Source organism: Panulirus ornatus, chromosome 39 (genome assembly GCF_036320965.1).
Source record: "Panulirus ornatus isolate Po-2019 chromosome 39, ASM3632096v1, whole genome shotgun sequence".
NCBI classification, from domain to species: Eukaryota; Metazoa; Arthropoda; class Malacostraca; order Decapoda; family Palinuridae; genus Panulirus; species Panulirus ornatus.
In genome coordinates, this window is record NC_092262.1 from 6,324,971 (window position 1) to 6,341,873 (window position 16,903).

At 40.7% G+C, this 16,903-nt stretch overlaps 1 protein-coding gene across 11 annotated transcripts in view; it reads right to left on the reverse strand.

Annotated features, from left to right (window-relative positions):
* Positions 1-16,903, reverse strand: part of LOC139761067 (uncharacterized) — a 388,802-nt gene that overhangs the window by 9,453 nt on the left and 362,446 nt on the right. For 10 of the 11 annotated variants that reach the window (XM_071684876.1, XM_071684875.1, XM_071684874.1 and 7 more), the window contains 7 exons: positions 13,391-13,421; positions 11,489-11,629; positions 11,016-11,126; positions 10,573-10,694; positions 9,941-10,073; positions 8,276-8,523; positions 6,529-6,702 (listed from right to left, as the gene is read on the reverse strand). In XM_071684876.1, the coding sequence (XP_071540977.1) occupies positions 6,529-6,702; positions 8,276-8,523; positions 9,941-10,073; positions 10,573-10,694; positions 11,016-11,126; positions 11,489-11,629; positions 13,391-13,421 (960 nt within the window). The remainder of the gene's footprint in view (positions 1-6,528; positions 6,703-8,275; positions 8,524-9,940; positions 10,074-10,572; positions 10,695-11,015; positions 11,127-11,488; positions 11,630-13,390; positions 13,422-16,903) is intronic. The other variant, XM_071684868.1, reaches the window with a different exon arrangement.

Here is a 16,903-nt window from a genome sequence, read left to right on the forward strand (position 1 = left end):
ATATATGCTTTAGCGTATGCTGAATAAGAATCTGTGGTCAAAATTTAGAAATTAGGCTAATTAGTAGAGTAATTAGCACATGAACATTAGTATAATTAAAGTATTAATATCACGCTTAATATTAGGAAATGCAGTCTTTTGCTTTGAAATATATAATCAGCATGAACATTTACATCTATACACAAATTTTCATTAAAATCGGAAGAACTTGAAAATCCGAGGAAAATGCAAGGCTATAGCCTTGCATTTTTCGTGATTTTCTCAAAATCACAGATTTTCTTGAAAATCTCAGAATATATGCTTTAGCGTATGCTGAATAAGAATCTGTGGTCAAAATTTAGAAATTAGGCTAATTAGTAGAGTAATTAGCACATGAACATTAGTATAATTAATTAAAGTATTAATATCACGCTTAATATTAGGAAATGCAGTCTTTTGATTTGAAATATATAATCAGCATCAACATTTACAGCTATACACAAATTTTCATTGAAATCGGAAGAACTTGAAAATCCGAGGAAAATGCAAGGCTATAGCCTTGCATTTTTCGTGATTTTCTCAAAATCACAGATTTTCTTGAAAATCTCAGAATATATGCTTTAGAGTATGCTGAATAAGAATCTGTGGTCAAAATGTAGAAATTAGGCTAATTAGTCGAGTAATTAGCGCATGAACATTAGTATAATTAACGAAGGTATTAATAAGACACTTAATATTAAATAATGCAGTCTTTTGATTCGAAATATATAATCAGCATCGAGATTTACATTTATACACAGATTTTCATTAAAATCGGAAGAACGTGAAAATCCGAGTAAAATGCAAGGCCTTGCATTTTTCGTGACTTTTTCAAAATGACAAAATTTCTTCAAACTCGTATTTTACTCGGATTTTCAAGTTCTTCCGATTTTAATGAAAATTTGTGTATAGATGTAAATCTTGATGCTGATTATATATTTCGAATCAAAAGACTGCATTATTTAATATTAAGTGTCTTATTAATACCTTCGTTAATTATACTAAGACTGCATTTCCTAATATTAAGCGTGATATTAATACTTTATTAGCCTAATTTCTAAATTTTGACCACAGATTCTTATTCAACATACTCTAAAGCATATATTCTGAGATTTTCAAGAAAATCTGTGATTTTGAGAAAATCACGAAAAATGCAAGGCTTTAATTAATTATACTAATAATTTTCCTCGGATTTTCAAACTCTTCCGATTTTAATGAAAATCTGTGTATAAATGTAAATTTTGGTGCTGATTATATATTTCGAATCAAAAGACTGCATTTACTAAAATTAAGCGTGTTATTAATACTTTAATTATTTATACTAATATTCATGTGCTAATTATTCGACTAATTAGCCTAATTTCAAAATTTTGACCACAGATTCTTATTCAGCATACTCTAAAGCATATATTCTGAAGTTTTGAAGAAAATCTGTCATTTTGAAAAAGTCACGAAAAATGCAAGGCTATAGCTTTCCATTTTACTCGGATTTTCACGTTCTTCCGATTTTAATGAAAATCTGTGTATAAATGTAAATTTTGGTGCTGATTATATATTTCGAATCAAAAGACTGCATTTCCTAATATTAAGCGTGATATTAATACTGTAATTATTTATACTAATCTTTATGCGCTAATTACTCGACTAATTAGTCTAATTTCTAAATTTTGACCACAGATTCTTATTCAGCATACTCTAAAGCATATATTCTGAGATTTTCAAGAAAATCTGTGATTTTGAGAAAATCACGAAAAATGCCTTCTATTTTACTCGTATTTTCAAGTTCTTCCGATTTTAATGAAAATCTGTGTATAGATGTAAATCTTGATGGTGATCATATATTTCGAATCAAAAGACTGGATTTCGTAATATTAAGTGTGTTATTAATACTTTAATTATTTATACTAATATTCATGAGCTAATTACTCGACGAATTAGCCTAATTTCTAAATTTTGACCACAGATTCTTATTCAGCATACTGTAAAGCATATATTCTGAAATTCTGAAGAAAATCTGTGATTTCGAAAAAATCACGAAAAATGCAAGGCATTTTTCTTGGATTTTCAAGTTCTTACGACATTAATGAAAATCTGTGTATAGATGTAAATCTTGATGGTGATTATATATTTCGAACCAAAAGACTGGATTTCCTAATATTAAGCGTGTTAATTATACTTTAATCTATTATAATAATATTTCCTCATTACTCGACTAATTAGCCTAACTTGTAAATTCTGACCATAGATTCTTATTCAGCATACTGAGAATCATATATCAATATGTCATTCTTGATGATGATTATTTATTTCGATTCAAAAGACTGGATCTCCTAATATCAAATGTGTTATTAATACTTTAATTATATTTGTGGTAATTACTCGACTAATTAGCCTAATTTATTATCACAGGTTATTCATCCTCTGCTCTCTCAACCACATCCTTTTTATTACCAACCATCTTTCTTATCCAAAACCTCCAGGTTCCTTTCCTTAAACATGTACATGTACCTCTCCTTTTTTCTCATCACACACACACACACATATATATATGGGTAAAACTGAAAGTTGATGGAGAGAGATGGGTGATAATTGGTGCATAAGCACCTGGGCATGAGAAGAAAGATCATGAGAACACCAGACCGGGTTATAGTGATGGGTGATTTGAATGCAAAGGTGAGTAATGTGGCAGTTGAGGGAATAATTGGTATACATGGGGTGTTCAGTGTTGTAAATGGAAATGGTGAAGAGCTTGTAGATTTATGTGCTGAAAAAGGACTGGTGATTGGGAATACCTTGTTTAAAAAGCGAGATATACATAAGTATACGTATGTAAGTAGGAGAGATGTCCAGAGAGCGCTATTGGAGTACGTGTTAATTGACAGGCGCGCGAAAGAGAGACTTTTGGATGTTAATGTGCTGAGAGGTGCAACTGGAGGGATGTCTGATCATTATCTTGTGGTGGCTAAGGTGAAGATTTATATGGGTTTTCAGAAAAGAAGAGTGAATGTTGGGGTGAAGAGGGTGGTGAGAGTAAGTGAGCTTGGGAAGGAGACTTGTGTGAGGAAGTACCAGGAGAGACTGAGTACAGAAGGGAAAAAGGTGAGAACAATGGAAGTAAGGGGAGTGGGGGAGGAATGGGATGTATTTAGGGAATCAGTGATGGAGTGTGCAAAAGATGCTTGTGGCATGAGAAGCGTGGGAGGTGGGTTGATTAGAAAGGGTAGTGAGTGGTCGGATGAAGAAGTAAGATTATTAGTGAAAGAGAAGAGAGAGGCATTTGGACGATTTTTGCAGGGAAAAAATGCAATTGAGAGGGAGATGTATAAAAGAAAGAGACAGGAGGTCAAGAGAAAGGTGCAAGAGGTGAAAAAGAGGGCAAATGAGAGTTGGGGTGAGAGAGTATCATTAAATTTTAGGGAGAATAAAAAGATGTTCTGGAAGGAGGTAAATAAAGTGCGTAAGACAAGGGAGCAAATGGGAACTTCAGTGAAGGGCGCTAATGGGGAGGTGATAACAAGTAGTGGTGATGTGAGAAGGAGATGGAGTGAGTATTTTGAAGGTTTGTTGAATGTGTTTGATGATAGAGTGGCAGATATAGGGTGTTTTGGTCGAGGAGGTGTACAAAGTGAGAGGGTTAGGAAAAATGATTTGGTAAACAGAGAAGAGATAGTAAAAGTTTTGCGGAAGATGAAAGCCGGCAAGGCAGCAGGTTTGGATGGTATTGCAGTGGAATCTATCAAAAAAGGGGGTGACTATATTGTTGACTGGTTGGTAAGGTTATTTAATGTATGTATGACTCATGGTGAGGTGCCTGAGGATTGGCGGAATGCGTGCATAGTGCCATTGTACAAAGGCAAAGGGGATAAAAGTGAGTGCTCAAATTACAGAGGTATAAGTTTGTTGAGTATTCCTGGTAAATTACATGGGAGAGTATTGATTGAGAGGGTGAAGGCATGTACAGAGCATCAGATTGGGGAAGAGCAGTGTGGTTTCAGAAGTGGTAGAGGATGTGTGGATCAGGTGTTTGCTCTGAAGAATGTATGTGAGAAATACTTAGAAAAGCAAATGGATTTGTATATAGCATTTATGGATCTGGAGAAGGCATATGATAGAGTTGATAGAGATGCTCTGTGGAAGGTATTAAGAATATATGGTGTGGGAGGCAAGTTGTTAGAAGCAGTGAAAAGTTTTTATCGATGATGTAAGGCATGTGTACGTGTAGGAAGAGAGGAAAGTGATTGGTTCTCAGTGAATGTGGGTTTGCGGCAGGGGTGTGTGATGTCTCCATGGTTGTTTAATTTGTTTATGGATTGGGTTGTTAGGGAGGTGAATGCAAGAGTTTTGGAAAGAGGGGCAAGTATGCAGTCTGTTGTGGATGAGAGAGCTTGGGAAGTGAGTCAGTTGATGATACAGCACTGGTGGCTGATTCATGAGAGAAATTGCAGAAGCTGGTGACTGAGTTTGGTAAAGTGTGTGAAAGAAGAAAGTTAAGAGTAAATGTGAATAAGAGCAAGGTTATTAGGTACAGTAGGGTTGAGGGTCAAGTCAATTGGGAGGTAAGTTTGAATGGAGAAAAACTGGAGGAAGTAAAGTGTTTTAGATATCTGGGAGTGGATCTGGCAGTGGAAGGAACCATGGAGGCGGAAGTGAATCATAGGGTGGGGGAGGGGGCGAAAATCCTGGGAGCCTTGAAGAATATGTGGAAGTCGAGAAAATTATCTCGGAAAGCAAAAATGGGTATGTTTGAAGTGGTTCCAACAATGTTGTATGGTTGCGAGGCGTGGGCTATGGATAGAGTTGTGCAGAGGAGGGTGGATGTGCTGGAAATGAGATGTTTGAGGACAATGTGTGGTGTGAGGTGGTTTGGAGGACAATGTGTTGTGTGAGGTGGTTTGATCGAGTAAGTAATGTAAGGGTAAGAGAGATGTGTGGAAATAAAAAGAGCGTGGTTGAAAGAGCAGAAGAGGGTGTTTTGAAATGGTTTGGGCACATGGAGAGAACGAGTGAGGAAAAACTGACCAAGAGGATATATGTGTCGGAGGTGGAGGGAACGAGGAGAAGTGGGAGACCAAATTGGAGGTGGAAAGATGGAGTGAAAAAGATTTTGAGTGATCGGGGACTGAAAATGCAAGAGGGTGAAAGGCGGGCAAGGAATAGAGTGAATTGGATCGATTTGGTATACCGGGGTTGACGTGCTGTCAGTGGATTGAATCAGGGCATGTGAAGCGTTTGGGGTAAACCATGGAAAGTTGTGTGGGGCCTGGATGTGGAAAGGAAGCTGTGGTTTCGGGCATTCTTGCATGACAGCTAGAGACTGAGTGTGAACGAATGGGGCCTTTGTTGTCTTTTCCTAGCGCTACCTCGGACACATGGGGGGGGGGGGATGGTATTCCATGTGTGGCGAGGTGGTGATGGGAATGAATAAAGGCAGACAGTGTGAAGTGTGTGCATGGGTATATATGTATGTCTGTGTCTGTGTGTGTATATATATATATATGTGTACATTGAGATATATAGGTATGTATATTTGCGTGTGTGGACGTGTATGTATATACATGTGTATGGGGGTGGGTTGGGCCATTTCTTTCGTCTGTTTCCTTGCGCTACCTCGCAAACGCGGGAGACAGCGACAAAGCAAAATAAATATAAATAAATAAATATATGTATATATATATATATATATATATATATATATATATATATATATATATATATACATATATATATATATATATATATATATATATATATATATATATATATATATATATATTATCCCTGGGGATAGGGGAGAAAGAATACTTCCCACGTATTCCCTGCGTGTCGTAGAAGGCGACTAAAAGGGAAGGAAGCGGGGGAAGGGGGGGTGTATGGGGGGGGGGGGCTGGAAATCCTCCCCTCTTTTTTTTGGCGAATAGTATGAAAAGAAATATATATATATATATATATATATATATATATATATATATATATATATATATATATATATATATATATATATATATGTGTGTGTTATCCCTGGGGATAGGGGAGAAAGAATACTTCCCACGTATTCCCTGCGTGTCGTAGAAGGCGACTAAAAGGGGAGGGAGCGGGGGGCTGGAAATCCTCCCCTCTCACTTTTTTTTTTTTTTTTTTTTTTTTTTTTTTTTTTTTTTTTTTTTTTCCAAAAGAGGGAACAGAGAAGGGGCCCAGGTGAGGATATTCCCTCAAGGGCCTAGTCCTCTGTTCTCAACGCTACCTCGCTAATGCGGGAAATGGCGAATAGTATGAAAGAAAAGAAAGAAATATGTGTGTGTATTAATGTTATCAGTAGCAGTCACCATTCGACTTACAATGAGTGAGTGTGCCCATATGGGTATCATTTACATGGATTAATAAGCTGAATGGTCAAATCTTTGTGTCGTGGGATACAAGCGATTAGGGATTGGATGACGGAGATGGTGGCCCCATGTAAGTGTGCAGTCAGAGACAATGCAAATTTGACTACTGTCATCACAGCTTTCATACCTCCGGTCAGAATCCTGCGGGGTCTGCTCAGCTGCATAAAGGTCTGGGTGTAACTGAGCCAGCGCTCTACTTATTGAAGAGTTTGGAGTTGCATTACTGCTCGTCATCAGGGTACAATCATTACCCTCCTCACCACTCTCACTTCCTTCTTCAGTGATGCTGCTGCCCCAAACCCTTAAAGTAAATACAAATGAGAAGTCAGCATCTAATATTCAATAACAGTCGTAATTCAAGTATGAGTGTGCATCATAAGTGGTAGAATGTGCTTAGAAATTTTCCAAGGACATTTAAGCTGCAAGTTTTTACATACAAAAAATTAACACATTTCTCATTAAATTCATATTTGCTTGGAGTGAATGAATAATTTGTATACAATGCTAGCTTAGAGATACTGATTGATTATATAAGCCCACCAGCCCCTTTTACTGGGCTCGCAGTGAGAAATTCTTTGAGGAGAATGCACCCCTTTTTGTCACTGACATTGTAGGTGAACTAGATATTTTGGGTGGATGCCACAGCTCAGCAGACTTGCGTGAGAAACTGCAGAGGCTGGTATGTAAGTCTAGAGGTGTGTTTGAAAGAAGAGAGTTGAGAATTCTCTATATCTATCTATCTACTTCTCTGACACCCATTCGCTCTGGGAAGACCCATCAAGGGGTGGTCACAGCAAAAGAATCTCCACTTATCCCTGTCCTTACACGCCTTCTTTGCATACACTGTTCCACACATTCTTCCACCATTTTTCTCCCTCCAGTATTCTTCCATTATTTCCTCACACCAAACTCTTTAATTGTACTTTTATCACACCAAACTCTTTAATTGTACTTTTCTCACATCAAACTCTTTAATTGTACTTTTCTCACATCAAACTCTTTAATTGTGCTATCACACACTCTCTACGTAAACTCTTCAGTCTTGCAATCTTTCCACATGCCCAAACTACCTCAAAGTATTACGTTTCATCCACTCAACCACTCCACAGTTCGTTCCCTCTGCATTCCCTGTCATACCACATATCTCACACACCCCTACATTTCTTCATGCCATATAGTCACACCACAAGCTACTCTCAAATATCTCATTTCCACAGTCTGGATTCTTGATCCCTGAAACAATTACTTTATTTTTACTTGCTTTTGCCTTCCACTGATAAAACATACATCATAAAACATTCCTACAACCTTCTGCAGCTCCTCATTGTTCTCAACAAACACAGTATCATACAGGCTTACCACTGGCCACAATACCATCCCTCCACACTCCAGCCCCTTTATTTTCACTTCTTTTATCACTCCATCCATGTATGTATTAAAAAGTTAGAGTGGCATCACACAGCCATGCCTCTGACCACATGTATACCACAACTTTACCTCAACTCTCCATCCACTCTTACACATGCATTTCTCCTCTGTATATGGTTTTCCAGCCATCCAGCAGTTGGCCCTCTACCCCACACATCCTTAAGGAGAATAAAAGTTAAGGTTGTTAGGTTTAGCATGGGGAAAAGACAGGCTGGTATGCTTCAGAATCATGGGGATTTAGCTACATGCATACTGTAATTACACCATAGTTTGGCACAAATCAAATCTAATCCATTCTCAAGATTCTGGTATGCAGACCCTGCCTGTTACTTGGGTTGGATTAAAAAAAAAAAAAAGGCACATCCTTTTTCTAAGGCTGGACACAAAAATATATACATCCTTTCTGTCATCTACTTCCTGGAATTGCTCTCAAGAATAGAACTCACCCACTGGAAGGCTGTCCATTCTCCTCAGTTTTTTCTTTAGATGTAGCAGAAGCAGTAACAGAAGGAGAAGTGGCTGATGCAGCAGCAGCAGCAGCAGCAGCAACAGCAGCAAGATGTTCTTTAAAGGGTTTTAAGTCTGGCATGAGAGATGCTCGTCGCCTTGATCCTCTGCTTGCAAGGAATGCATTAGCTGCTGTTTTGGCAGTTCCAGAAGAAAGACTGATCCGTCGATTTTCTTGCGTCTGCTGCTGAGTAAATCAGTGGAAATAAATCGGACACATAAATTTACAAAAAATCTGTTTACTTATCTGGTATTGCTGGAGTCAGTGCATTCAACAGAGAAATACATAGAAAGTCTGGTTAATATATAGATATATCTTAACTGCTGTCACTACAAAGCCTAATGATATACACATTACCTCATTTGACAATGTGAACTCGCAGTGTTAAAGGAACATCATTTCATGGCCCTGAATGCCCTTAAAAGGGCAAACTTTAGTTTAAAAGTGAGTTATAACCAAAATTAGTCTTTGTGTGTGTATATATATATATATATATATATATCCCTGGGGATAGGGGAGAAAGAATACTTCCCACGTATTCCCTGCGTGTCGTAGATGGCGACTAAAAGGGGAGGGAGCGGGAGGCTGGAAATCCTCCCCTCTCGTTTTTTTTTTTTTTCCCCCTAAAAGAAGGAACAGAGGGGGCCAGGTGAGGATATTCCAAAAAAGGCCCAGTCCTCTGTTCTTAACGCTACCTCGCTAACGCGGGAAATGGCGACTAGTTTAAAAGAATTATATATATATATATATATATATATATATATATATATATATATATATATATATATATACATATATATATATATATATATATATATATATATATATATATATATATATATATATCTCAGAAAGCCGAGAGTAAATGTGAATAAGAGCAAGGTTATTAGGTACAGTAGGGTTGAGGGACAAGTCAACTGGGAGGTTAATCTGAATGGAGAAAAACTGGAGGAAGTGAAGTGTTGTAGATATCTGGGAGTGGATTTGGCAGCCGATGGAAGCGGAAGTGAATCATAGGGTGGGGGAGGGGGCGAAAGTTCTGGGAGCGTTGAAAAATGTGTGGAAGTCGAGAACGTTATCTTGGAAAGCTAAAATGGGTGTGTTTGAAGGAATAGTGGTTCCAACAATGTTATATGGTTGCGAGGCGTGGGGTGTGGATAGAGTTGTGCGGAGGAAGGTGGATGTGCTGGAAATGAGATGTTTGAGGACAATATGTGGTGTGAGGTGGTAATAAATGTGTGGTAATAAAAAGAGTGTGGTTGAGAGAGCAGATGTTTCGAAATGGTTTGGTCACATGGAGAGAATGAGTGAGGAAAGATTGACAAAGAGGATATATGTGTCAGAGGTGGAGGGACGGAGGAGAAGTGGGAGACCAAATTGGAGGTGGAAAGATGGAGTGGAAAAAGATTTTGAGTGATCGGGGCCTGAACATGCAGGAGGGTGAAAGGCGTGCAAGGAATAGAGTGAATTGGATCGATGTGGTAAATATATATATATATATATATATATATATATATATATATATATATATATATATATATATATATATCGATTAGAATGAAGAGGTTGAGGGCGGGCTTGGGAAGAAAAAAGGAAAACCAACCTTATTCGTGCATCCTGCCAGACTTAGTGCACGTACACGTCTACTAACTGCTTGAGAGTCAGCAGGTGACTGGTTGGTTGCACTACCCGTTCCTGTTGACACTGGTAGCTCTATCTGATATTCATTCAGTAGCCTGAAGCAAATAATTATAGTTAAGAAATTATCATACAAGCATATTTAGAATTAGTAACATATGAATTCTAATCTAATGTTTCAGTCTATTTTCGTATCAGATACATAAGATACAACTGAGATAATGCCCTGCATCCAAATTGCAAGGTGTTTTAAGATAAGTACAACCTTTGTGGCATTTTTGCTGGATGTACAATCGAACTCGCAAAAAAAGTTAGGTGTTAAGAATTATAAAAAGAAATTCCAGCTTAGGTTCTTCCTTGACATAAGGGAAAAAAGAATACACAACCCAACTGTTTCTCGGACAATGACTGCAGTAGCTGATGCCCTGACACTTAACCCAGAACATTTCTATACCTAACCTATGCCAACTTTATCTCAGCTTCAAGAAAACCAGCTCCACAATCCCTTGCTGAAGAAGGTCTTTTTCCAATCGCATGTCTTTTCAACAACCAATCATTCATCAAAAATGGCTTTTACAGGATGCAAAGGGACCTTACCGGCGCAGCTCCTCCAGTTCGAGGTGGTCGCGTTCATACATCCGCTTCACATTTTCCACGTGAAGGAGTAGAACCTCAAGTGCTCTTGATACTCTCCATTCCTGCTGCACTGCACCCCATACCTGAGAGAAAATGAGATGAATGTTCCTGTGGCACTGGAAATGCAACGATGCAGCCCAACTGAAAAAGAATAAAGGAAGAGGGGAAAGAAGAGTAAAGGTAGGGTATTTAGCCTAAATGAAACACACATGAGAGCAGAGACATTAAGAAAGTAAGGACAAGAAAACTAATCAACAAGTTTTGGAGGAAGTGGAGAACTTGCCTTTTAAAAAGTCTCACGTTGTCACTGTTAGGGAAGACATGAGAAGGTAAATGTCCCTTGATGTGTTATAATGACATATATGGCATTCTCTGTGAAGCACATAGAGGTAGTATGGACTTACCTCTGAGGCTGAGACAAGTCTGATGGAGGAGGTGGCAAGAATGTCGAGATGACGCCGCACTTGTGTGATGGCATCTACTAACTCTGAGTCGACACAGTCAGCGTGCAATGCCTGTTGGTGTTACACATACAAAAGAAAAAGACATAAGAATATCAGGGTGTGGGGACCACACTTAAACAGGAGACAGATGTAACTATTTGTACTGTACAGCGAGGGAGTTTTGCACTCGTCTCTCTCTTATCATCCAATTTCTTAAAAACTTCTGAGTGCTTTCTGCATTAACCATGTCTTCAAAAAATTTAATCCATTCATCCACCACTGTTATTCTATAAAAATTTATTTATCTATTAAGGAAACAACAATGTTTAAAATTAAGAACATCAACCAATAACATATTATAGAAACCCCTGCATATTTCAGAGTGTGTATTTCATACAAGTTGTTCAGCTTTTGAGAGGAGGCAAAAGACATACCAGGATCGAGCTACGGAGTTGGTTAATCTCGGTTTCGAAGTTGGTCTCAGCAGTGTCTCTCTGTCGCTGCTGCACATCTAGCCTCTGCCGTAGGGTTAGCCGGTCTGTCTTGAATGCCAGAGACAGCTGAGTGAATTTGCCCTGAAACATGACATTAAAAAAAGACTTAATGGTGTAACTTACACACATCTTGCACTACTAAATTCACACCAACATACGTCCAGCCCAGAAAATACACAGAGAAGATTGCCTACCTGTGTATATTGATAATATCTGACTATGGTGGTACACTGGAAGCTTACTTACAAGGTCACTTACTTCCTGTGATTTGTACACTGGCATCTTAGCTCATGTGCTGTATGGTAAAGGCTAAGGACACTCAGTAATCTTTGAGCAAGATGGCACAACACTTGGGTATGACGGCACAGCCTATGATCTAAACCTTGAGGGGAAGGAAAAATGTTAGGCCATTATATCCAAGGGTCATACGTCATACTCAAGGGCTGTACTGTCACTCAGGGAGAATGTCCTGGTCCAAATCACGTGTCCCGTATAATCTCCTGACCAGTTTATGCAATGGCAGTTATGAATCAACTATGTAGATGTTCTCAATGTCCGACGTAAGGTGCCTACTGTGCATCATCTGTTCAGAAGATGCTTCTTCAAGACTCCAAAGGGATGAAGAATGCCAGGTTCCCCGAAGGCTGTAAGGAGAGTGGTTCGGCACCTCCCACCTGTTACAATTAACAGGTTATAACCTATTTTTGGGTTTAGGGAAGGTCCCTCATTCTGTTGTCACTAAGATACTTTAGTTTTCTACTTGTATTCACATTTCCTCTTTGCTAAGCTTTGCTTCACAAGTCCAAAACTCTCTTGCTCAAGAGATGCCTGCTCACATCCTTGTGTACACTACCGTGTGTTTATGTTAAGTATTACTGTGTGTGTGACCTCACATCAGTATGTCAAAAGGTGATTATTTACCCCAGGAAACCACACAACCTTTCTACTTAACACTCAAAGTCTGACCATGTTTACCCAAGTACAACCATCTTTGACGGTGATGCTGTGAAGGCATCCTACTACGGACAGGTAGGATACTCCAGCAGCCGAAGAAACTATTTATCAGTTCAGACGCAACGGTGAATATTTAAATATAATTTCTGAACGTTATTTATCTTACCATATTCAATGAAAAACCCTCTAAGTCTTGCTATCGTATTTATAATAAATCATTCTTGTTAACACCTGTGCACTACAATTATAGTAGTCATTTATGTTCCTGTGTAAACCATTCGTTAATGTGTATTACAGTAAACACTGAGCCCATGCATGTTATGGTAAACTGGTTCCTGATGTTTCAAGTTAAACTACTCACCAAACCTTTTGGTATAGGGGGAAACCATTCACCCAATGTACTTAATAATGCACTAACTCCACAGACTACAGGTAAACCAGCCACTGATCTATTATGTATTACTGTAAACTAGCCAGTTACCTCTGTTGCATCATGGGAAACCAGCCACTGATCTATGTACCATAGCTAACCAACCTCTTATCTTCCGTGTACCCTCCAATGCCTAACCGGCAGCCCATTTGCGTCATGGTTACAGAATTCTTTGCTGACATACCCCGTGACTTGTTAGGTGACGTCAGTGTTGAAGGACGCCAAAACAGAACACGAATGGGAGGGAGGTGTCAGGTCAAAGTCCAGGCCCTTATATACCCAAGGGAGGTTATACCACCGTGCTCAGAGGCCGTAAAGTCGTGTGCTCAAGGGGTGTAAACACTGTAATTCCACACCCCAGTGTTGGGCGAGTCCGTAGAGCCGCGCGCGAGTTACTCATTAACCCCAGTGCCTTATTATATCTTCAGAACAAAAGAAAGTGTGTTGCATTTACTCACCTCGATCTCCTGGGCGGAGAGATTCTCGTTGCTGAAACACAAAAGGGATGATTAGGTTAGCATACAAAAATCACTATAACTCAACAATCCTAAAATACACATCAAGAATATATCTCACACTTCTTAAATCGTCTTCATATTTCCCTTAAAAATACAGTCGTCTTCATCTGTGTCCGAATCATGACACATGGAAAACAGGAATTCAAAATAATAACATACGATTGTGACTCTCAAAGACGAAATTGGAAACATAAGGGAAAAAGATAGGTTTCATTGAATGATTCGAAATTGGGGTCTTAATCAGATTCTGGTTACAAAAAAAACAGGAAGGTTAGCATCTTTACAGTGATGATGATGGTGGCTGGTGAACACAGTAGGAGGAGATGACGATACCAGTGGGTGAGTGTGTGAAATCAAATCCTTGTACTGGACGGGGAGGGAGTTCTACACTCGTGGGGCCTCAGCTACTGAACAGAATCTACTATCATACTGATTCCACGATTCATGGCGTCAGATGAATGAAGCTGGAACGACCCATACAATGACTAATTACCCCACACTATATGTAAACCCTGTAGGTGTCCTATGGTCTCTGAGTGCCAATGGACCTTGGCTCTCTCTCATCTGGGGAGGACCTACAACAGCGCCACTTCGAAGTGATTGGTCTTTGGCACGAAGGTACGATCCTTCTGCAAGGCGGTAAGGCCTCCAGGCTAGCAGTGCGACATTCCCACACACGACAACCCGGCTCTGAGCACGATGGCGGAGGAGTCTGGACCGCCAAGGGTCGCACCGCCGTGCTCCTGGGTAATTCATGTCGTGGTGGGGTCGGTACCCTCGTACTCAAGGAGTTTAATGGAAATCTTTCCCCGCTGACCCTTTCTCTTTGCTTAAGTGCTCCAGGGTAAGACTTGCAAATCTATAGAGAGGATCCAAGACGAGTGGGCCTCAAGTGTAGCATACTACTACTCTCACTCAACTGGCCCGGGTCCTCACCCCTGACTCGAACAAAGGTGCTCTGATTCAAACACAAAACACACACATACCCTAGCCTTTCCCAGGTACCCCATTTACCGAAGAGCCCCGAGAGGAGAGTGAACACTCGCGTTGGGCGTAGGCCAATTACCATGACCAGGATTCGAACCCATGTAAGTCCGCCCCGGGGTGATTCATGGTCAGCAAAACTAACCACAGTGTGTATGTGTGTGTGTGTGTGTGTGTGTGTGTCTGTGTGTGTGCAGTATTCGTTCACATGAGCAATATGATTTTCATTTAATCTTATGCAAGTGAGAAATACCAAGTCCGTTTATTTACTCATAAGATGGACGAGACTTCAATTGCTCCAAACTGATAACTCAGCACACATGTACTATGTAGGCAATCCCACAAAAAAAACTGAGATAACCATTACATAATACATTTGGTGATGTCAAGACATTAATGAACCACCTCACCAAGGCTCCAAAGCCTTACGACCTCCAAAGTATCTTTGACAGAAGAGAATAATACTCACCACAGCCCTCTAAGTCTGTCGGTACGGCCCATTAACATGCCCGTTTGGTCCTTGTGCACGACGAGACGACCCTTGAGCGCGACAGTCATGTCCAAGGCCGGGCCATCATCCCTAAGGATCGCACCGTCGTGCTCAAGGGTCGCACCGTCGTGCTCATGGGTTGTACCGTCGTGCTCTCGGGATGTACCGTCGTGCTCATGGGTTGTACCGTCGTGCTCATGGGTCGGACCATCGTGCTCGAGGGTCGTTCCGTCGCGCTGAAGGGAAGCCTCGTCGTGCTCAAGGGTCGCACCGTTGTGCTCGAGGGTCGTACCGTCGTGCTCGAGGGACGTTCCGTCTTGGTCAAAGTAAACAAATGGTTGACTCACCTATTCCTGACCGCCTTGACGAGATCATAGAAGGACGTGATATGTTCCAGGGTGGGCAGCTCTGCGTCCATAGCTTGCACCAGGCCTTCCCCGAAGTCGGGCTTGACGGGGCCAAGAGGAAGTGCATCCTCCGTCGGGGCCTCACTCACAGGCACCCCCGAGTCCCTCGCCACCGGATTCTTCGTCACGTCGCCTCCTGAAGGTGTGGACTTTGAGGGCAGTGACGCCGTCGTCTGCACCAAAGCCCCTGGCGACTCCGGCGCCGGACTTCGGTTACCTATCTTTGGACATACCGAAGGAGTGCGTCTCGGCGCCGGAGAGGGGGCTTTGGATTCCAGCGTAGGAGCCACGAAATATGTGATTCTTCCAGTATTATAGACGCAGTCGTGGGCGATTGTTCTTCTAGCTTGCACACCCTTTGGCGTGGGCTAAGGTCCTTCCAGCTTCCAGAACCCTTAACGAGGCCCAAGGTTCTTCCAGTTTCCAAAACTCTCAACGTGGCCTAAGGTCCTTCCAGGACCCTTAGTGTTAGCTGAGGTACTTCCAGCATGCAGAACCCTTGTGTAGGTAGCAATGGAACAACGACACACACATTGGCAGCCAAGCAAGCTAACCACACGCCTCGTTTTATCACATTGTCACTTCCATTAAACATCAAATCACATCACATGAAAACTTTTCCTGTTCTCACTGTTTGAAGAAGAAGAAGAAAGAAAAATGACACTTCTCTTTTGGAAGGATTGAAAAGGCAGAGTTTTATCACAATTCCATTATCACTATTCCAAAAAACGATGGAATCGTGTCGTGACACACATTTTGTACTCGTGGAAACCAAACCCAACTGTAGCAAACTATACGAAGTTAAGAAACTGTCTGGGACGCTTACGACGAGAGATCGGGAGGAGTGACGGATAACACAGGTAACCTGGGGGTATCCCGTCACCATGACTGACGCTCTCTCCAAACCACCGACAGAAGACTTGCCAGGTATCATGGTTACATAGATGACATGCCATGAGAGGAATATTCATCGTCACTATATTACTACTTAGTCCATAAAGAAATAATACATATCCTTCGTGTGTGACTATCATTCCCACACTCAATCAACATCTGCACTTCCAGGAAACAATGGGACACATCCTTTATAAGGGAAAATTCACGTACTTTTCCCAGCAATGATTACTTCATTATACTTTAGTGTTGTTATCACTGTGACAACGTACAATATAGATCCGTGGGAGAAAAATGCTTCTAACTGTCCACTGCGACAAGTTCCAGAAGTCCAGGACGTGCCCTGGCAGCAGTGGCTCTGGAAACTCCAGATTTGAAAGGATTCGTGGTTTTCCAGGAGTCTAGCAAGTGTCTTAAGCAACAAGAGTGGTGTTGGAAATTCTTGGTTTCGTGTTCTATTCCCTTAGGCACGAGGGTTCGATCCTCGATTACGAAGGTATGATACTCAAGAACTGAAGTGCAAACCTTGAGTACGGCCGTACGAAGGTACGACTTTTTGAGTACTACATCCTGATCTTTGAATTGACTCTAACAAGGTGAGTTACGAGACCAGACCAATCATACACAGGGGATCGTACCACCGTCGGGCTAACGACCAGAAGCTTCTGACGACCAGCC